The sequence below is a fragment of the Mixophyes fleayi genome, chromosome 7, assembly GCF_038048845.1.
Source record: "Mixophyes fleayi isolate aMixFle1 chromosome 7, aMixFle1.hap1, whole genome shotgun sequence".
NCBI lineage: Eukaryota > Metazoa > Chordata > Amphibia > Anura > Limnodynastidae > Mixophyes > Mixophyes fleayi.
Window position 1 is genome coordinate 107,941,575 of NC_134408.1, and position 22,871 is coordinate 107,964,445.

Genomic DNA, 22,871 nt, shown 5'->3' on the forward strand with positions numbered 1-22,871 from the left:
ATTAAAGTATGAAATAGAATTAAAGTATGAAATAGAGTGGTATATAGAGTTGTAGTGTGGTATAGATAGAGTGGTCCACACAATATAATAATAATAAAACCCTCCACGTGTCAGAATTCCACCAAACAAGTATCTGGACTGCATAGTGGGGTGGCCCCGGTACCCAATTTGATACCGGGGACACAATACCTCCATCAACCCTCTAAATCCCACTCCACTGATGGCGGACACCGGGCGCACGTCTAACACCAACATTGCAGTTACAGCCGCAGTTATACGCTTTGCAATAGGGTGACTACTATCGTATTTTGTGGTCATGGCAAACGACTGTTGGACGGTCAATTGTTTTGTGAAAGACTTAGCGGTCTTACGACTTCCCCTCTGGGAAGATGACCGACTAACAGCAGCAACAGCAGCAGTGGCAGTAGTAGGCGTACCGCTGCAGGATTCCTCGGATGAATCCCGTATTGAGGAGGACTCAGTCTGGCTGCTGACTTGGGCTGCAGGACTGAATCTGATGGAGATTGTGGAGGAAGTTGACGAGGAGGGTGTTGCTGGTGTGTATCCAACTGGACCACGGGATTTAGGTGTCCCTGTACCGATGAGGGTCCTAGCCCCAGTTCCTGAACTAACCACTGAACTATGAAGGTTATTCAGGTGACGTATAAGGGAGGATGTTCCTAGGTGGGCAAGATCCTTACCCCTGCTTATTTGAGCTTTACATAAGCTACATATGGCCATACATTGGTTGTCTGGATTTGGATAAAAATAACTCCAGACCGAAGAGGTGCATTTTTTGGTCTTCTGACCAGGCATGACGATGGGCTTTTTCATCCCATGGACATCAGCTGTTTCCCCCCCTGGTGCCTCATTTACAATAACCACATCACCATCCTCATCATCAAGTTCCTCCACAGCGCCAGCTACATCATCAATAGCCTCCTCCCGAGCCACCTCTTCCCGTACAGTGATGGGAAGGTCAGGCTTGACAACCACCAACATCCTTGGACTCGCCTTGTGGATTTGTGATAATTTCTCTTTAGAAGGCAGAGTTGTTTGCTGTTTTGTTGCTGACAGCATAACTCTCTTCAATTTTTTGTAGGGGGGGGGAGGAGGAGGAGGGCTAAGATCCGTGGGTGAAGCTGAACCACTAGTCATGAACACGGGCCAGGGCCTAAGCCGTTCCTTGCCACTCCGTGTCGTAAATGGCATATTGGCAACTTTACGTTTCTCCTCAGATGATTTAAAGTTTCTCTTTTTGCTACTTTTTCTTAACTTGGGCTTTTTGGATTTTACATGCCCGGTACTACGAGATTGGGCATCGGGCTTGGAAGACGACGTTGATGGCATTTCATCGTCTATGTCATGACTAGTGGCAGCAGCTTCAGCATTAGGAGGAAGTGGGTCTTGATCTTTCCCTACTTTATCCTCCAAATTTTTGGTCTCCATTATATGTAGCACAAGATACTGCAGAATGTGTGAACTTGGTAATATTGCAGTACCAATGGACTTATACTGCTGGATTGGTTTTGCAAATTTGGTTATAATTATTATATATTTTTTTTTTTTTTTAATTTTTAATTTTTTTTTACTTTTTTTTTATTTTTAAAAAACTTGGGAATAGTGGGGAAATAACTATGCCCTTAGAAGCACAGAGCACAGGACACAGCACCACTGGACTGAACAGGACACGGCACAGGACCCAGCAGCACTACGGAACTCAGCAGGACAGAGCACAGGACACAGCACCACTGGACTGATACTGCAGAATGTGTGAACTTGGTAATATTGCAGTACCAATGGACTTATACTGCTGGATTGGTTTTGCAAATTTGGTTATAATTATTATATATTTTTTTTTTTTTTTAAATTTTTTATTTTTTTTTACTTTTTTTTTATTTTTTAAAAACTTGGGAATAATGGGGAAATAACTATGCCCTTAGAAGCACAGAGCACAGGACACAGCACCACTGGACTGAACAGGACACGGCACAGGACCCAGCAGCACTACGGAACTCAGCAGGACAGAGCACAGGACACAGCACCACTGGACTGATACTGCAGAATGTGTAAACTTTGTAATATTGCAGTACCACTGGACTTTTACTGCTGAATGTGTGAACTTGGTAATATTGCAGTACCAATGGGCTTATACTGCAGGATTGGTTGTGCAAATTTTGGGGTAATTAAAAAAAATTAAAGTAGTTTTTGGTATTTTTTTAAAAAACTTTTTTTTATTTTTTTAAACACAGGGGAATATTGGGGAAATAACTATGCCCTTAGAAGCACAGAGCACAGGACACAGCACCACTGGACTGAACAGGACACAGCACAGGACCCAGCAGCACCACTGACCTCAGAAGGACAGAGCACAGCACACAGCACCACTGGACTGATACTGCAGAACACAGCACAGCACAGCACAGCACAGCACAGCACAGAACTAAACAGCACAGAACTAAACAGCACAGAACTAAACAGCACAGAACTAAACAGCACAGAACTAAACAGCACAGAGGACCACCTAACACACCCTCCCTCTACCCTGATCAATGCCCGAGTGAAGATGGCGGCGACTAGCGGGGAATTTATAGGATCCGAGTATCGCGAGATCCGACAACGGGATTATGAGTCAGAGCCTCAGTTTCACTTTTGAATTTGGCGCCAATACCCGGATCTGTCTCGGATCCGACTCGGATCCGCAACGTTCGGGTGGGCTCGGATTTCATAAATCCGAGTGCGCTCATCCCTAATATTGTGGTGACCCACTCCTCTACGCAGTCCAGGTACATTTATTGGTGCGATTCATAAAAGTTCAGGGTTTTTAATATATTGTGGTGACCCACTCCTCTACGCAGTCCAGGTACATTTATTGGTGCGAATCAAACAAGTTGATGGTTTTCTTATTATATATATTGTGGTGACCCACTCCTCTACGCAGTCCAGGTACATTTATTGGTGCGATTCATAAAAGTTCAGGGTTTTTAATATATTGTGGTGACCCACTCCTCTACGCAGTCCAGGTACATTTATTGGTGCGAATCATACAAGTTGATGGTTTTCTTATTATATATATTGTGGTGACCCACTCCTCTAGGCAGTCCAGGTACATTTATTGGTGCGAATCATAAAAGTTCAGGGTTTTTAATATATATTGTGGTGACCCACTCCTCTACGCAGTCCAGGTACATTTATTGGTGCGATTCATAAAAGTTCAGGGTTTTTAATATATTGTGGTGACCCACTCCTCTACGCAGTCCAGGTACATTTATTGGTGCGATTCATAAAAGTTCAGGGTTTTTAATATATATTGTGGTGACCCACTCCTCTACGTAGTCCAGGTACATTTATTGGTGCGATTCATAAAAGTTCAGGGTTTTTAATATATATTGTGGTGACCCACTCCTCTACGCAGTCCAGGTACATTTATTGGTGCGAATCAAACAAGTTGATGGTTTTCTTATTATATATATTGTGGTGACCCACTCCTCTACGCAGTCCAGGTACATTTTTTGGTGCGATTCATAAAAGTTCAGGGTTTTTAATATATTGTGGTGACCCACTCCTCTACGCAGTCCAGGTACATTTATTGGTGCGAATCAAACAAGTTGATGGTTTTCTTATTATATATATTGTGGTGACCCACTCCTCTACGCAGTCCAGGTACATTTATTGGTGCGATTCATAAAAGTTCAGGGTTTTTAATATATTGTGGTGACCCACTCCTCTACGCAGTCCAGGTACATTTATTGGTGCGATTCATAAAAGTTCAGGGTTTTTAATATATATTGTGGTGACCCACTCCTCTACGCAGTCCAGGTACATTTATTGGTGCGAATCATAAAAGTTCAGGGTTTTTAATATATATTGTGGTGACCCACTCCTCTACGCAGTCCAGAAAGATACCTTGTTGCAACGTTTTGGACTAATAACTATATTGTGAGGTGTTCAGAATACACTGTAAATTAGTGGAAATGCTTGTTATTGAATGTTATTGAGGTTAATAATAGCCTAGGAGTGAAAATAAGCCCAAAAACTTGATTTTTAAACTTTTTATGTTTTTTTCAAAAAAAATCCGAATCCAAAACCTTAAATCCGAACCGAGACCTTTCGTCAAGTGTTTTGCGAGACAAATCCGAACCCCAAAAATAACGAAAATCCGGATCCAAAACACAAAACACGAGACCTCAAAAGTCGCCGGTGCACATCCCTAATTTTTATTTACATTATAGAGAAGGAAAGAAAGAAAGTTGTATTGTAGGTGCACTAATACTTTCTAATGATCGTATTTTATTTATAAAATATAACTTTTATTGGTGTTGGTTAAATTGAAGCGAAATATATATTAAAAGGAATAAAAATACTCGCTATCTGTTTGTATATTCTCTGTTAATGTTTGGGCTTATGCTGTTCAAATTGGTAGTAGCATCACAGTAGTTAGTTTAGCAAGCATGCTTATTGTTCATGGCCACTCCTTTATACCATTCCCTTAGTATTAGGTTAAGCTGTAGCGCTGCTTATAAATGCCAAGTATAATAATTAGCAACTAGGATTTGATAATCTTAGAGGAAATGCATAATACGGGGAGTGTATTGCTAACTACCTATGAATACCACCGAACTAGCTCTGGGTATATCGGGGTATAGTTGCAGCTGCCAGTTAAAGAGAAATCAAATAAACAGATAGCGAGGACGCCGACGCGCGTTTCGCTATGGTCTGCTTTGTCCAAGGTTTTCTTTTTAGTTCCAAATATTTTTATTTACCTAAGAACATTTTCTATTTTCTATCTCTATTTTTGGGGGGGTGCGGCTTTCTCTTAGTACCAAAGTAAAAACCGATGTATAATGTATAATGCATGTGTAATAAGAATGACCTATCAGCTAAGGCGCTATGGTAAGACATATAATTTAGACATGAAATGCCTGATTCATTAAGGAAAGTAAAGCCAAAAAATGAAGTAACTTTGCACCTTGGAAAAACCTTGTTGCATTAGAGGTGGAGGTAAATTTAAAATATGCGGATAGATTTATGATTGGGGTAGGACATGTCCTAGATCAACTTTACATTTCAGTGTAAAAATTAATCTATCAATAAAGTATTTGTGCGCCACATGTAGAAACATCCAGTATTTAACTTATGTGCAAAATAATAAACTAATTTGCACCCCTTGCATTGTAACATGGTTTGTCCCAGAGAAAATTTACTCTTTTTTTCGCCTTACTTTCCCTAATGAATCAGGCTTGAAAAGTGTATGTTTAAGCAACCAGCACTGTTGTACTATTGTATTATTGATTAGAGTCCATAAAGGCATATGTTACATTACTTACATAAACTAACTGTAAAAACAGAGGAGAACATGAATTACAATGTTTTAGACAAAATTTCAAAAAGTGAAATATTTGGACAGACTGTTCAGTTTTAAATAAAATTTTATTTTAGATGAGAGGTTGTCAAAGTTATTCTGTGACTAAACGGTTAGTCAGAAGTCTGCGTGACAATCACATCACCGGTGCTTCCTGTCAGTCACTGTAACACCATTATGATACATGGGGATAGTACTCTCTATACACTGCTCTGACCCAGCAAACTGGGCTGTGATAGGATATAAAGAGAATTAGATGTTGATCATACTAGGTCTCCATATTGGCAAATATTACCCGGTTACTCTGCGCTGAGCCTGATTTAAACTCACTCAGCTGAGACCAACCAGTGACTGACATAATCCTGTCATTTATATGATAAAACATAAAGTAACCACCTGTTTGTACAGAGAACGTGCTACAATACAGGTGTGAGCTGTGTAGAGGTGTGTACACCTTTATGGCAGTGACACCAGTCATGTAGAACACTGAGGGGCACACGGCAATGACAGTTATTTTTTTTCAAACTGGATTTGATCTCTGACGAAGCAGCTGAGATTGTGGACAGTTCATCTACAGGATCATCAAAATTTCTATTTTCACTTTTTATAAGTATTTTATAGATATTATAGCACTAATATATTACATAATTGTTACTTTTTGATTATATTAAATCCTCCCATATTGTTACTGTTATTGATAGCTACTATAGTTTTATAATATATTATAACATATATAAGTCATACAGTGTTACATTTTATTTTAAGAATAACAGTTTTTTATACTATATTTATTGTACTTGAATTTAAGTTTGGTGTTTTTACATATTTGTTATTTGTTATAGCAGAGTGAGGACAGACTCCATGGCCTCTAGGTAAGCAGGGGAGTGTAATATTGTGAGATACTATACAGGACATGAAAGCTGAAGAGATGCAGGGTTTCTTCCTATCATAAGTTGTACACTATTATTTCACTACAAATAACACATTAATAGCTAATGTGGGGTCATTTTACAGGTAAAACACCTTGATGCCCACAGCCTCAGCCCCTAAGATATTATTCAGCTTTTCATTTCTCAATCAATAGTTCATTGCTAATAATTATTAGCAATAAATCCAATTACAATTGGATACTATTATGAAGACTTTAGTTAAAAGTGCAAAATGGAGATTAAATTTAATCTCTTCCTTTATTTACATGTGAATATTCTATAAATTTTGGGCACATTTCACTATCAGTAATATTTCTGTGCAATAGCCACATCAATTATACTTTAGTTTTTTAGAGGAGTTTGCATTTGCAGAAAATATCAGTGGTTTCTTTAAAAACCAAGACAAGAATGCAAAGTAAATTTGTGGAACAGCGAAAATAACACAATTTTATTTATTTACTAAAAAACACTGGGCAAACGGTTGAAGAGAAGGGATTGTCATACCTGTCTGAAGGGCTGCAGTTCTACCAGTAACAATGGTACTCCAATTTATGCATTGACTTTATATATTTGGTACCCCTTACAGCATTAACACTCTTTGTGTAATTTTTTTAAAATCTTTATTTTTAAAAAGTTAGATGATTGTTTTGAAAATGTGTCAGAAACAATAAAGCAAAAAACAAAAATAGGCCAAGAAGTTGTACCATTTTAGAATCTAGCTAACCAACTGGTTCACCTCTTTTTTAAACAAATGCCTATTTTATCAATCAACGTAGGGAGCAGTATTGTGGCTTTCCTCTTTTTAAAAAAAAACCCCAAACAATATTTATTAAAAAAGAGGAAAACACTAATTTTAATGATGGGACCCCAAGTTTCTATTGACCAGTGATGGTTTCTCACAATTTTCACTGCTCATTTCCTAGGGGTCTCGAGTGCACACACGTTGTAACTCACCCTTTCTGAGTTGCATGTAGAGTGCGAGTATCCTGAGGGGTTAAACCAACTGTTTACATCCCGTTTTTACAGTGATTTACAAATAGTGTTAGGTGACATTAATAATGCTGAGCCTAAGTTATGGTATATATGAAACTAGTGGAGATAATTTTTCTGTTCTGCGATCTCCATTTCACCCCATCTAGAGGGACAGAGAACTGACTATAACTGAGATGCAGTAAGATGTAGATAGCTGTAGAGTAATAACTTATATGAAATATTGAAAAGTTGATTCATAATTCTGTTAAATAAAACCTTCTCATCTAGACCATCTCCAGGAGCTGTCACCTCTCCCCAGGTCCAGAGAGGGAAGAGGAAGAGAGAGGTCAGCGGACAATATGGAGAACAGCAGTGAGTGGAATATTTCATCTTATTTCAGTTACATATATACAGCATATATAAAGCATATATACAGTGTATAGATGGCATTACAGACTCATTTTACACATAATTTTAATTACTCCTAAATTACTTACTCCTTTGATGGAAGTGTTAGGGTGACAGGATCATTTGCGAGACTTACACGGTCCTTTTTCTGCAGTGCTGTGACAGCTTCCTAAAGTGACAGGACTAGGTAAGAAGCTCAGCATTAGAGAAAATATGTAGATATATATATATAGTGGTCAAAGTGGAAGCTTAGAAATGGCAGTATGAAAGATTATGGGAATGTAAGTGAATGTAATTTGCTAGTTTTACAATGTAGACAATAGGAGAAGTGACGATATGGCATACCAGCGTATACACCCCCACTTCGTTCACTGTATATATCCATTACTATATATGTATATATTATGTAATAATTACAAATTGGACACAACACCATGAACACATAACATGTCTGTATAGCGATATGTTGACATTCATTATGTACTAAACTGTGCTTTCCTTTCCCCCCTCCCAATTCACTGTCTAGGCCTCCACCAGAGTGCCAGAAATGGAGAGCGCCAAATGCCAACCCAATGGAGAAGACACGGAAGGGGCATATCTCCCTGCAGCCAGAAGAGAGGGCTGCTTTCTATCACCTCCTGGGTAAGACATTTTTGTGTTTCTAATGTCAAATTAGAGGTACAAATTACCTTACATTTTATTAATAATTATATGGACATTCATACATTTACGACATAATACAGCCCAACATCACTAAGTCATAGAGTATTCCATGGAATTAAATGTGTAGTCCACCTTTGGGTAACTTCTGATGAATAGAACATTCACCCCTCTATAGCATATAGGGAATGTTCATCCTTGGAACACCTGTTACATTACGCCGGGAACTGGATCATGCTGCAGCCTGTTAATCTTCCCTGCAGCATTAAGAGAACTAATTTGCATCCTTAGCTCTTCAATAGAGCTCTGTTGAACCAGTGTGGACTGACTGAGTCCTCCAGGGCCATGACCGGCAGTGACAGATAGCGCTAGGGCTCAGGGAATGGGATCCCTATTTCATGTACATGGGTACATGTTATATTCAGGAGGGGGTTTCCGCTACATGTTCATAGCAAAAAAGCATTAAAAGTAATTCACAATGCTGGTAAAATATAGGCAACCGAGGAAATGCTGTTTATGCTGTTATAAACCTGTTTAATCACTATTACCCGTGTTTAAGCAGAAAAGTAGATGGCTTAGCCCATCAAGAAGGTGGTGAATGTAAGGGTGGTCAATGCTAAATGTAGGCTAGCCATAGTAATGCACAACGAATTGCTCCCAAATGCACTATTGGGATTTAGTTTTGCTGGATGAGATTATTACATAATTAAGAGAGAGGGGGGTCCCTGGTTTAGCTGATGGCAACAAATCCATTATCCTCCCACAAAAAACATAATAATTACATATCTTCCCATTTGGCAGAGATTAAGCAGATGACTAGACCTTCGACAGGATGCATTTTCCATCGTCCATCTGTGATATATTAGCACACATATAGGCACACATATGCCAATATAAATGAATGACAGAGCAATTAGAATCACCTTTAAACATAGAGAACTGTGTGTGTGTGTATGTGTATATATATATATATATATATATATATATATATATATAGTCCTCTGCAGTTGTCGCTGTTTTAAGAGGGCGGACCTTCTGCAACTAAACAGTGACTGACAGCAATTATGCCGACCTGCTTTACATAGATGCACAATGCGGATTGGTTAATTCTTACCTAGGGACAGGGCCAGTAATGTCACAGTAACTCAGTCTCAGGGAGTATGAAGCTAATACATTACTTTTTACCAGAGCTGTGATAGAAGCGATGTATGTAAAGTAAAATTACATTGTGGGGCTTAGAGGTGATTTACAATATAAATGCTTGAAACATGCAAAGACGCTTCAAGCTTACCTTACCCACATAACTTATTTATGACACAAATAATCATCCGACAAGGAGGATACTAGGTGAAAAATGAAAATGTGGATTTAATTAAAGGGATGGTTTGAAATAGAAAGAAGGTAACAATTTGAAGTGGCGTTTTCCATTTTAATGGTCACCCCATAAGGGACATGAATATAAAGCATATGCCCATTTCTATAGCAGAAAGTGGATATGGACATGGTCCTCTGCAAAGAGGTCACATAGGGACATTTATTAATATACATGTGCACATATACTGCTGTAAGTAAATGACACTTATTCTGGTGTATTATACAGACGTGCTGATTGAATATACTTCCACACATTATTGTAAATTGGTCTTCTTATAATATACACTTTATAGCAGAGAGTACTGGTTACAATCTTATATTTATCTGTACCCGGCGGCAGGAGACAGAATGTAATTAGCGACATTCACATTGCATACGGCTCAGTCCAGGAAATAGACAACATAATGTTATACTACACTGGAGATCTGTGAGAATACGATTATGATGGACAGTTCCATATGTAACACTGTAGAATATAGACTGTTTCTCACAGGTGAATCTAGAGATTGTGACCTTGTACAACTGTAACACATCGAGAATCCCATCTGAGATATCTTTATCTATTCTAGAAGAAGATCACATTCAGGATTTGCTGGCCAGGGACACGGGCCTGAGAATTTCCGACAAGGTATTTTCACATTTACAAAGAGACAGATAACATGACAGATATAAGTGACTGACAAGATCTAATTATTTCTATATGAATAAATAACCTTACAGCGGTTGTAATCGGCCTAGAAAATGTTATTTCATTTGTTAGGATGTAACAGATATGACTAAGTGCTGACAATAAACATCACCCTTTGATATGTGTGTAAGGGGACTATGCTATATACCGAATACAAATGTAAGTTGTTAGTTAATATGTTTAACATTCATTTCCAGCCTCTAATATATTTCTCTACCCCACTAGTTTCTCCTGGCCATGGTCCTGGCTTATTTCAAACGGGCAGGACTGAAGACCGAGGAGTACAGAAAGTACTTTTTCGCAGCCCTGTAAGTATCTACACTGTTTATGATCTTCATGTTTAAAAGCCCCTTCTCCCATAGAGCTAGCAGGGAAACTGGAGCGCAGCTGCCCTCAGGACTGTACACTTTGTTACATATTAGCATTAGGTTTACCAAGCACACTAGTGTGCACACCTGAGGCACACACCCACATCATGTCATATGTATCATACATCCCTTGTACATGTAACCCCTGGGGATGCTGCAGTTGGACTTGAGCACCCAGGGGCTACTAATCACAATTGCATCAGTTAGAAAAGAGATGGATATTGTCATTTACCAGTCCAAGAGAAACTACATCTCCCACAGGGCTACTGTGAAAAGGGGGCAGAGCCTAACAAGACTGAGAAACCAGAGAGCTGGGGAGGAAGTAGAGAGAAGAGCTCCCTGGGGGAGACTGAGCTGTGTGACAAGTCTAGATAGGTGACCCTAGGCAGAAGGGCACTGGATTGATGGTCTAAGTATAGAGAACAGACAGTGTGCAGGGATATCAGAGCAGAGTGGAGTGGTGAATAGAACCTGCTGGGAAGTCACAGTTTGATGCTGTAGGAGGAGGTTTGCATGCACCTCAAAAGAAAGACATTTTGCAAATCAGCCATTTGGAGAGAATCAAGTTCATATACTGGTGCAGATAAGTAACTGGTTAATTTACCTCTCTGTTATTGTTCAAGTGGGGTTTGGACTATATCTGGCCATAAGGGCAGAAGATTCAGAGATAGATGGGTGGGCAGGTAAATGTGCAACACGTGTTTGTTTAATCAGCATTTGAGTTTATACCACAAGGTGATCTCTCTGGTGTTAAAGTTGTGGAACTACAAGTCCCAGAATACAAAAGCAACGATACAAGCTGAGGATTTACAGATGTTGTTATATTAAGCTTTGCATACTGTGACTGTTGGATCTTACTGTAAGTGATTTAAAGACACGTAAAAGCTGCAAACTGGACACATTCTGTTTCCATACCATGCTGGCATACATACAAAAGGGCTCCAAGTTGCAGTGCAATGCTCCATCTGTGTGGTGTGTTTGAGTGCTGCCAGACTTGTGTTTGGCAGTATATGGTAAAAATATAAGTAAATATATATATATATATATATATATATATACATCCATTCACCCCTCTGGATAATCTCTGTATCAGGAGCATGTAAGGTTAACATATGATATATTGGTCCGGTGTATAAGGTTGTAACAATTAATGTTTATGTCTTATACTATTGCTGTTATTGATTTATTGAGAGTTATTGTGGTAACTTACTATTCATAGGAAGAGTCGGTGCTCTATTTTCATCCACACTGTATTCTAGTGTATTGTTCACATTTTTATTAAAATTATACCAAAGTATTTTTTTCTATAAAATCACAAAAGCTGCATGTAGTGGTTCTAGTTAAATAAATGTGCAGGATTGGCTTCTGCAGCACATAGTGTGTCATAGTGTATTAGTACTAGGCAGGGGGTTTCCCAAATCTCCCCCTGGTGTATTTCAAAACACCCCCAGAAGAAGAAAGTGGTGATTCGGGTGGAGGCACTGACAACCATGTACAGAGGTTATAAGCACCTACATCTCTTAATATATATATATACCTTCACAATGCATAATACCGAAGGGAGTGTTACATACAGAATAACCTAATGGCCAGGGGCAGGACTATAGCTGTGGGGCTCAGGGGTAAGGAGGGTGAGAGGGGCCTACTAATGCTGGCCCAACCCCTATACCAGTTTCCACTCTGCTCTTCTGAGCTCACATGGAAGCTGGCACATGTGCAGTGAAGTCCCCCATTTTGGACTTTATTACACTCATCGACCCTCGTGTATGCTCAGAAGAAAAAGCAGAGAAAGGGCCTGCGGAGAGGCTGGACACATATTGCAGCCCCTGCTCAAGATTGTGCTATGGTAACTGGATAGTTCTAGTTACATACCTGACCATGGCTAAATTACTGCTTATTTTACCTTGTGTCTTTTCTTATACATATTTTATCTACTGTCTCTTACTAGAGCAAGTCTACATCATTTGTCTATATTAATTCACTATGTGTTGCTCCAGATTCCTGGCAAACCAAGTGGAAGAAGAGGAAAGGCCCTTCATGATGGAGATCTATCCCTGGGCCCTCGGATGGACGTGGAGGCAGAGAATGGGACGTCTGCAAGATCGAAGGAACACTTTGCTGTCCAGGATGGGATTCTATGCTATGGTGGACCGGGCCTCCTGTGATATGGTTTGTATTAATGAAGAATAAGAAACTTGTGTTGGACCTGGCAGAAAATATAGAAGTGAATCAGTGGATAAAGTATTGTATAATGAAGGAAATAGGTTTGTTACTACAAGGTGGAGACTTAGTGAACTTACCGGACGCATTGTTGTACTACTCAATTTCTATGACTTGGGCTTTAGTTAGGCATCCTAAGTTAATTTGTAAACCATACAAGCCCAAACATGTATGACCAGGTGTAAATATCAGGTATGAAATGGAACTGTTCACTTTATAAATAATAACATAAAATAGACAATTTTGAAAGTTTTTATAAGCATTTTTGGGACTAATATTAAGTTCTAAGTTCTTCCCGATATTTCCCACTCCGTCCCCAACCAACAATCAACACTAGGGGCTAGATTTACTAAGCTGCGGGTTTGAAAAAGTGGGGATGTTGCCTATAGCAACTAATCAGATTCTGGCTTTCATTTATTTAGTACCTTCTACAAAATGACAGCTAGAATCTGATTGGTTGCTATAGGCAACATCCCCACTTTTTCAAAGCCACAGCTTAGTAAATCTAGCCCTAGGTCTAACAGCTGCTAAATAATCAGCATTCGTAAATGCATGTTAGGATGTCACAATATAAAGATAATATAGTTGTGTAGAACATGTGAAAAAGGAAAAAACAAAAGGTCAGGTTAGATGGGCCACGTTGTTCTATGATACTACAGCACAGATGTTCTAAGCTCTCTTATTGAATATAACGAGACCTAAGCAGGCCATTAATGTCTCCTCACCAATAAGATATTGTGCCCTAGGATAAGAGAGGTTCAGATAGCACTTTAGTGTTACTTAAAACTTAAGGATAAGAGGATTGAAATGATATGCAAATATAAGTGCTAACACATTAGTAGCGTATTTAATTCAATAAGGGCACCTTATCACATCCTTAGGTGATCTTATTTTTCTAATGATGTGGATGTATGAAATACACAAGTGTAACAGTTATTTGTAATAGGATTTGTTATATTGCCTTTTTTTCTTGACATGTGCCCCCAAATTATAACTAACTTTTATGCATGTCATTTCCTGTACATGTCTAAATACTATTGATCTGGATATATACATAAGGGTATGAATGGATGTTTGCACAATTTGAAACAATTCCTTTGCTATTATATTATTTAGAAAAAGACACTGGAAACATTAATATTGTCTTTCAGTCATATTATGCATGTCTCTCCATCTTTATCACCCCCCCACCCCCCCATTATTATTTTCCTATTCAAGCTCTATCCAATATGTACACTTTTATATTTGATGCTTGAGAATTCCAGATGCAATGCATTCTGGTGCATATAAACAGCAAGCTACAGACCTTCTCTTTAAGTGCTATCACATACAGAACTGATAACGCATTGCTGATACATAAGGAATTCACCTGTGCAGCAGAACTGTTTTTTTAAAAGTAACATCAGGGTGCTACTTAAATAATCAGTTTTGCACATGTGTATTTATTATGTGTACATCATAAATAATGCTTACGTGTTACTTATGGTTTAAACAAGATATGCTACCTAGGGTAGATTATTGCATATAGCATAGATACTTAACAGAGCCTTTTAAAGTCTCTCACTTATATATTAAGGTGCCCCAATAACACATTATAGCAACTGGGCCTATGTATTTCATAAAAATAATCTAAAGCAAATTCACAATAAAAAAATAAAAATAGAATAATAGTGTTTAGTTAAGATTTTACATTGAAAATACTAATTTTGTTGATGTTTATTTCATTGTAGATCATGGCAGAAGACCCAACTCACTGGGCTTGGATGAGAAATAGGAAAGAACACCATGGCTGGGCTATACGTCGTAGGAACATCGGAGAATATCTTATCCGAGGCCCAGGGAGCAGCCCTCTATCCTGCTCCCTGTGTAACGCCCCTATGAGCCATCCAATCCAGTGGGAAGTGGCTGGAAATATCATCTTCCGTGCAGATCCACAGGAGGAGCCTGAGAGTATTATCAAGGTCCTGGTCCCATAATCATACTCAGTGAGTAGAGGGCCAGTAATACAGAAAATGTAATTGTAAAAGTATCTAAATAACCATTTTATGTATAGAAGCAGAGTTATTAAGGATGTTAGTCACTAAAATTCATTTTTAAAATATTTTACACATTGACCCATGTTAAAATGAAAAGTGTCCAATAGTAATTAAATCTGTATAAGTTTATAATCAGACCACTAATATCCATTATTTTTGAAGAACTGGAACATACATGAGATTCTACCCATCCATAAATATCACTCCTGCTTCCTTCTCAGTGTGATGGACAGTAACATAGTCTCTAATCTTATGTATTCTGGTATCTGATCCAGGTTCAGCAGCAGTTGGAAATCTTAACTTAAAGTTACCAATTTTAAAAATGTCAGGCAATTTACAAATTATTACATCTACGGACGCACAATGTATCTTTACATGTACAAGTGTGCCTATTTTTCTGGCTGGCTCATGTCAATGTGCAGAAACACCCCATAAACAAAAATGTCACATTGGTTTTCAGACTGGTGGGGGCATGCATGAGTCAATTCTGTTTACCCTTTCCATCATAGTGCTTGGGAAAATAATATAAAGAGTAAAAGTTTCACATCAAATAACGACCTACTACAAGTTTAGGTTCACCACAGTGTTTCAGCTTCTTTTCTAGTTTTCAAAATAATTCTTGATAAATTAAGATTTATTTATGTCTTAAATGAATTATGAGAGTAATGGGAAATTCAGACTTTCTTTATAACATGTGTTGCTATTACATTGCTCGATGTGTGCCTATAAATGCACTTTCCCACATGTGTGCGATTGGAAGGTGTAGAGTGTGTCATAAGTATAGTGATGAGAACTGATCTCTGGCTTCTCAGATGTAGTAGAGAATTCATGACATTTATAGTGAGGAAAAGGCTCAGCACTCTCTCAAAAAACCTGCACTCAGCAGATAAATGGTTTACTGTCATGTGCCTAATCTGCTTTTAGAAAGGGACACACAACTCCACTCATCACTGGTGCAAACTCTCCCTGCAGATTCCACTATCCTGACCTACAAATCCATTCCCTGCTCAGCTAGGTGCACTTGCACACAAAAGTAGCCACATAACATTACAAAAGAGTATTTGTTCTGTGGTTTTACACTCTTGCAGTTTGCTAGTTACCCTTTTTAATGTAAGCTGAGAATGAATGTAATATGGTTGTATCTTGTCCATCTTTTTATAGTCATGAACCAAGCACCAAGAGGACACATTAAGACTGACTTGGAGAAGAACAAACGAAAAACCATAAGAAGACACCATTAGATGGAAGACCAGAGGACCACAGACGAAGAGGATCATCTATCATTCTTTGATTTTAGCACACAAACATAACATATAATAGACACTCATACAACATTGCATTAGCAGTCACTCCCTTTAGTATGCCCAGAGGAGGGGCAGTACAGCAGCCATGGCTCCTCACAGGTTTCCTCCACAGGGGGTTTTTCCTGTCCTGAGTGCTGCTGTACACTTATTACACATTATAAGATAGATGATACTATTTCTCTAATTATTACTTATTAAATTAGTGCCTTCTTTTTACATATTATAATTTAGAACATAATAAAATTAACATAACATAACATATATAAATACATTGTATTAAATTTCATATTTTAAGCTCATCTTTAATTTTGTCTGAGTCATTTATTTGCATATTTTTCTAGTTTATTATGTCATCTGAACCATAAAATAAATGAAGAAAAAAAGTAAAAAGAAAAAAAACATGATATTGTTAATCTTAGGCTAAAAAAGTTGTGTGTTTCCCAGCAGTAGAATTGGCCGTGTATAACCAGCTTCTCTGCCAAGTCTGTAAAGCTGGTCATACACGGCCAATTCTCCTGCTCTGTATGAGTGTCATGATTAATATTCATCTTGGCCACATGTGATTACCACAACATATCCACTAACATTGGAGTCTATTAGTGCAATGGAATATGGATGACATCTTCAGTCATCTTTTGACCGAATTTCCAAAAATTCCTGATAATGCCCTTTACTCGATTTTGATAGTATCATTAACGGGCATCACCATCATTGTTGGATGACATGTGCTGCAATATCAGGCTAAGTACCAATATCTGCTGCCACACTAAAGGCTATGACTATTGGAAGGTTGGAGAGCAGACATATGCCTCCCTGGCTCCAGTCACAAGTGTGAGGCTCGTAAAAGGATGAACATCCTCTAGAATGTATTCTCTCGCAGGCAGGGTCCTCTTTACCTATTGTCCATGTCGGTCTGTCTACTGTCTGACTCCCTCGTACGTCCTGTCATGTCTTTTGCTGCACTCTGTGTGAGTCCCATAGCACTACTCACACTCATCTGTGCTATTTGTATGTGTTACCTCATCTATTTGTTTCTTGACTCTGTAGCTGGCACTGCGGAATCTGTGGCACCTTGTAAATAAATAAAAAAATAAATAAAAAAATAATGGGTAATGTTAGGTGTGTGATGGGGACATAGGTTGACAAATTTGTGTAGACTATAGGATAATTATTCATGCAATTTATTATATCAAGAGCTAGAAACTTCACTTCACCTGATGTAGAATGTTCAGTACCACCATCTGGCAGATGAAATGATACAGAGATAGATAACTACTGTACTAACTAGAAAACTAGTGCTCAAATTAAACTCCCTGAGCTGTCGGAGTGACCCATAAACCAACTTTTGGTGATTTAAATCACAAATAAAGGGAAAGTTAAAGTGTTGGAAACATTTTTGATGTTAAAGGGACATTTCATAAGAAGATACTACATAGATTGCACTTATTCCACGCTTTCCTCCCAAAGAAGGTCACAGTTATTGATCCTGTGGTACTCCAGATTGAAATTGACATAGCATATCCCATGAAAGGAGAGACAGACACTTTATTATTATGATACATTTACATACCCACAGCTCATTTATTTTATAATAATTAAGCAAAAAATAAAGTTTTGCACCATTAAACCTGTGTGTTAGCATAGCTATCAACCCACACTAGTAGGTCCACACTAATACACAAGATGTCCCAAGTTCTAGTAGCCTGATTGTGAAAATTGCTGATTACTATGTAACTTACCCTTGAGTAGGAATAAATTTAGCAGAAATGCTCAAACACATACACTATATGGACAAAAGTATTCGGACGCTTGACCATTACAAAAACGGACTGTCGTGACATTGTATTCAAATACCTATACTTTAATTTGGAGATTGTTCCCCTTTTGCAGAAATAACAGCTGCCACTCTTCTTGAAAGGCTTTCCACCAGATGTTGGAGTGTTTCTGTGGGAATCTGTGCCCATTCATCTTGTAGAGCATTTATGAGATCAAGCACTGATGTTGGACAAGAAGGCCTGGCTCTCAGTCTCCATTCCAGTTCATTACAAAGGTGTTCAATGGTGTTGAGGTCATGGCTTTGTGTGGGCCAGTCAAGTTCTTCCACACCAACCTTTTCAAACAATGTTTTTGTAGTCTTGCTTTGTGCACTGGGGCACAGTCATGTTGGAAGAGAAAGGGCCTTCCCCAAACTTTTGCCACAAAGGTGGAACCATAGCATTGTGCAAAATGACTTGGTATGCTGAAACATTAAGATTGCCCTTCCCTGGAGATACAGTGAAAACAGACCCATACCAATATCCCTCCTCCACAAAACTTCACAGTTGGCTTAATGCAGTCAGGCAGGTAATGTTCTCCCGGCATCCGCCAAACCCAAATTCGGCCACCTGACTGCCAAACAGAGAATCGTGATTCATCACTCCACAGAACACATTTCCACTGCTCCACAGTCCAATGTCGGTGTGCTCCTACACCACTCCCTCCAGCATTGGCATTGGTCTTGGTGATGTGAGGCTTGCATGCAGCTGCTCGGCCATGGAAATCCATTCCATTAAGCGCCCAACGCACAATTTTTCTGCTTACATTAATTCCAGTGGAAGTTCGGAATTCTTCTGTTATGGAATGAGCAGAGCACCACACATTATAAATGTTCAGAGTGACAGATGGGGAAGATGGTGCATGTCAGACACATCTTGTCACACCTCTGATCATTAAACTGCCAAATCTTCCAGCCAGGACAGTATCTTTTTTTAGATTTTTTTTTTATCCCTTGGAAAAACATTTATTAGGCTGTCCTTAATGTCTACTGTACATACAGAGATTTTTACAATTGCTCCTGATTGCAGACACGTTGTAGCATGCATACTATACTGACATCACTAGTACTGAGGAGTTAGACTAGCCCTATAGCTGGTGCAGGAGATGTGGCAGAAAAACAAGTAACTTTGAGACACCTAGAGTTTGATTTGGACGAGGCTGCTTGCGCTCGAGCTTGCACGTCCTTACTGTAAATTGACTATGACCAAACGCTCCTTCCAGGTCCTGTTCCCTCCCTGAAATCGTAGGCTGTAGTAAGTGTCCGTTGTGTACGCTCATGTAATATCAGAGCTGCGTTTATTGATGTATCTCACGGTTCTGGAGATGCGCAAAGTGATTTTGTGTACGATACGCATAAAATCGGCAGATAGGTGCCTTAATGACTCAGGCCTTATATTGTCAGGTGCTGTACATGTGGCGCATATGATACTGATGCTGAACTGAACACATCTCAAGATATAAGTGAAAACATTTTACTTTTGCATGTGTTTCTTTACATAAGTTGCACTAATTTTGCACCAAACCACTAGATCTCCCATCCTCCTATACCAGTCTTCGTTATTCTTTTAAATATGTTAATGTTTTCACTGTGTCAGTTTCAGCAGGAATTATATTTTCTAATTTACCTAAGAACATTTTCTATTTTCTATCTGTATTTTTTTTGAGGGGGATCGTGCGGCTTTCTCTTAGTACCATAGTCGGGTAACTATGTTTTTACCTTTTGGGTGCTATAGGGGAAAACATTTTTTAAAAAGGCGTAGTTTCATTTGTTTTGTCCTTTAGCTGCTTTCATAAACTGAATACAGTCAGTGAAATATACCAGTTGTTTTTTTCTAACATTTGCAGGGATACCACATGTATATACTTTATTGGAGGTTTAGTCTACATTAGTGTATCATTAGTGTCGGACTGGAGCATGAAGGGTGTACCAGAGGACTTCAAATGTAGGGGCCCACCGGAGAGTCAACCTCTATAGAGGTGAGACCAGACACTAGAAGGGGAGTGGTCAGCACATGAAGGACTCGACTAGCAGCACATAGTGTAGTATATACAGAATACGGTGTATTTAAAAATATATATAGTCTAGGTCCCACCCCTTGGATCAGGACAAAGTCTTGCCCCACTAGAATCAGAACAGATGCCAGACTCTCCTTTTCACTACTACCTATTCTTGCAGTGTTAACTATCTGTTGTTGCTGATGTCTTAAGCTCAGTTGCTGCCTGGATCCTGGAATGTTGGTGGGGCTGGCTATGCTGGGCTCGGGAGCTTGGGGACGACATCTGCCCACCGGGCAGGTCCCATAGTGGGCTACTTTGGGCTGGGTCACTAGCAACCTGCATTTTTTCCCTTAAAGGAGGAGATTCAATTCTACAAAATCAGGGTGAGGAGTCTCCCCTGAATGCTGTGGTTCTGTTTGGAAAAAGGGGTAGGTACATTAAATAAGGAAAGCCTTGCAATGAGGGCACAATCTAGCACCCTTCCCCAACCAGTCTTAATGATAAATCAATAGCTCCAACGATCAATAAGTAGGCAAATAGCCCTGACATTAAATTAATCGTATTCACAGTTACTAAATAGACATATTCCCCCACCCAGACAATAAATTAATTGCATTTACATTTAATAAATACACTTACCCCAATCCCCCCAAGCAACTCAGACATTAAATTGCTCTAACTAAAAATCCCCAACACTAAATAATTATTATTCACACTGAATAAAAATTCTTCCTTCTACCCAGAATCGGCCAAGCTATAATGCTGGGGGGTTTGGGGTCTAACGATTTCAAGTCACGATACCAGTAATACTGAGACCCACCTACTGGTATTGATGCTGCTAGTCTAGGAGGTGCGGAGTCTAAACGTGCCTCTGGTCTTCGCTAGGGACCCCCTGCAAGGGAGTTTGGAGCTCCAGCAGAGACACGCAGTTCACGGCCCACCCAGGTAGCCAACAGAGAGGTAGAGAGAGTTGGCATGATCGTACAATCCGTTTCAAAACCGTGCATACGAATAAGTACCGAAGGGAAAGGCAAAGGCAGAGTCAGGGAGTTCAGAGGTCAAACCAGGAGATTCAGATATCCTAGAAAGAGAATCCAAGTACAGTGTCAGGAAAGCCGACTCAGTAATCAAAAGTACAATCAGAGTGCTGAAACACAGACAGGAACGCTGGAGCATAAGGGGACCTTGATACTCTGGCACCGTAATGGTGCCATGGAGTCCCTTAAATAGTATACACTGTATTATGATTGGTGGCAATGAGATCGGTGGTCAGAATTAGACCGACAACAGGAGGAAAGGAGATCGTCCCATTGCCTAGCAATGGAGACACGGCAAAGCCGCGAATACACCGGCAGCCATCGGACCCAGAATACAGATGCGTCCAGTTGGCCAGCACAGGAAGGCGCCCATCCCCAGCACTTCCTGTATGGCGGGGACAGCGCCTGAAATTTACATTTCCCATAGCCTCATCAATAAATTAAAATCTTCTGCACACTATTACACTGAAATCAACTCACCCCTCTCCCTCCCCACACATTATGATCCATTGCCACAAGCAATATGATGGCTGTATATATCAGTGTATATTTCCTAATTTTTATGGTGTGAACATTAGATGGCTTAAGTTTTAACTTGCGTAATGATTGAATTTATAGATGCTTTGTAACTCTTTACTGGTCAAAACAAGCACCCTCGCCTTTTTCATAATACCATCCGCTATCCTTGGTTCTCTAATTGAAGCCTTTCCACTGTTCTCTATATCTTTAATATATAATAATTATACATCTTTATAATTATAGAACATACAAAATCTAAAGTAAAAAAAATGCCAATTCTATTTCTCAATATGTTACTTCCTGTTCATGACACACAACCAAACACAAATAACATAGATCATATATCAATCTAGTGAAGTTTAACGTTGTGTTATTCCTCTTTGAATAAATGATATTTCCTCTGTCTAGAAGTAATGTAAGTGATAGATCCTAATCAATTTATCTATATTAGTCTAATAATTCCTGTGTCCACCACTGGTCTAGAATTACAAGTACACGAGAGCTTTTGCAAGCTGGGCCGCCTAGAGGAATTTTGGGCCCCGGTACGGATATTTCTTTGGGCCCCCTCCATAATTGACATAACAGAGAATCGTGTATGCCCTGTAAAAGGGGGTATGGGCAAACAACTGAGAGCCTGGCTGTACCATCTTGGATGCATGCCTAGAGTGTGAAAAGCACTAGGCCACCCCCTACAGAAAAAGCCTTCCATTGTTGCATATACCATTGGCAAAAGCGTGATATATCTCCCCGCAGTAAGAAGAGAATTCCTGAGTTTCAGGACAGCGAGACAGTGTTCTAAAAGTGCTACATATGTAGTGGAAGGAATGTAGATGTTCTCGTGAAACAGACAAATATGAAAAAATAATGTTGCAAAGAAAGACAAAAAATGAAAACACACTCAAAACAAATATACAAGCAAAGGGCCACCTTGTCTCAGGATAAATACACTTAACCAGACTCATATTATTATTACCCTTCATCATCATCATTATCAACATTAATTTATATAGCACCAGCAAATTCCGTAGCTTTTTACAATTGGGAATAAACACTAATAAAACAATACTGGGTAAGACATACAGAGAGGTAAGAGGGCCCTGCTCGCAAGCTTACAATCTATGGGATAATGGAAGTTTTAAACACAAGGGCACGTGCTACATCATATTGCACATTGGATCAGC

At 39.1% G+C, this 22,871-nt stretch overlaps 2 protein-coding genes across 2 annotated transcripts in view; one reads left to right on the forward strand and one right to left on the reverse strand.

Moving 5' to 3' along the window:
• Positions 1 to 22,871, reverse strand: part of MYL1 (myosin light chain 1) — a 427,496-nt gene that overhangs the window by 233,821 nt on the left and 170,804 nt on the right. The window lies entirely within an intron of this gene.
• Positions 7,935 to 16,484, forward strand: LOC142098073 (speedy protein 1-A-like). The gene is made up of 6 exons (XM_075180542.1): positions 7,935 to 7,952; positions 10,199 to 10,333; positions 10,619 to 10,701; positions 12,759 to 12,930; positions 14,712 to 14,966; positions 16,179 to 16,484. The coding sequence occupies exons 1-5, from the start codon at positions 7,935 to 7,937 to the stop codon at positions 14,955 to 14,957; spliced, it is 654 nt and encodes a 217-aa protein (XP_075036643.1). The 3' UTR covers positions 14,958 to 14,966; positions 16,179 to 16,484.

Bases quoted from the DNA above. Each gene is read 5' to 3' on its own strand.
- LOC142098073 (XM_075180542.1), top strand. The intron at 10,702-12,758 runs GTAAGTATCTAC...GTGTTGCTCCAG, and splicing joins AAGTACTTTTTCGCAGCCCT to ATTCCTGGCAAACCAAGTGG. The intron at 12,931-14,711 runs GTTTGTATTAAT...ATTTCATTGTAG, and splicing joins ACCGGGCCTCCTGTGATATG to ATCATGGCAGAAGACCCAAC.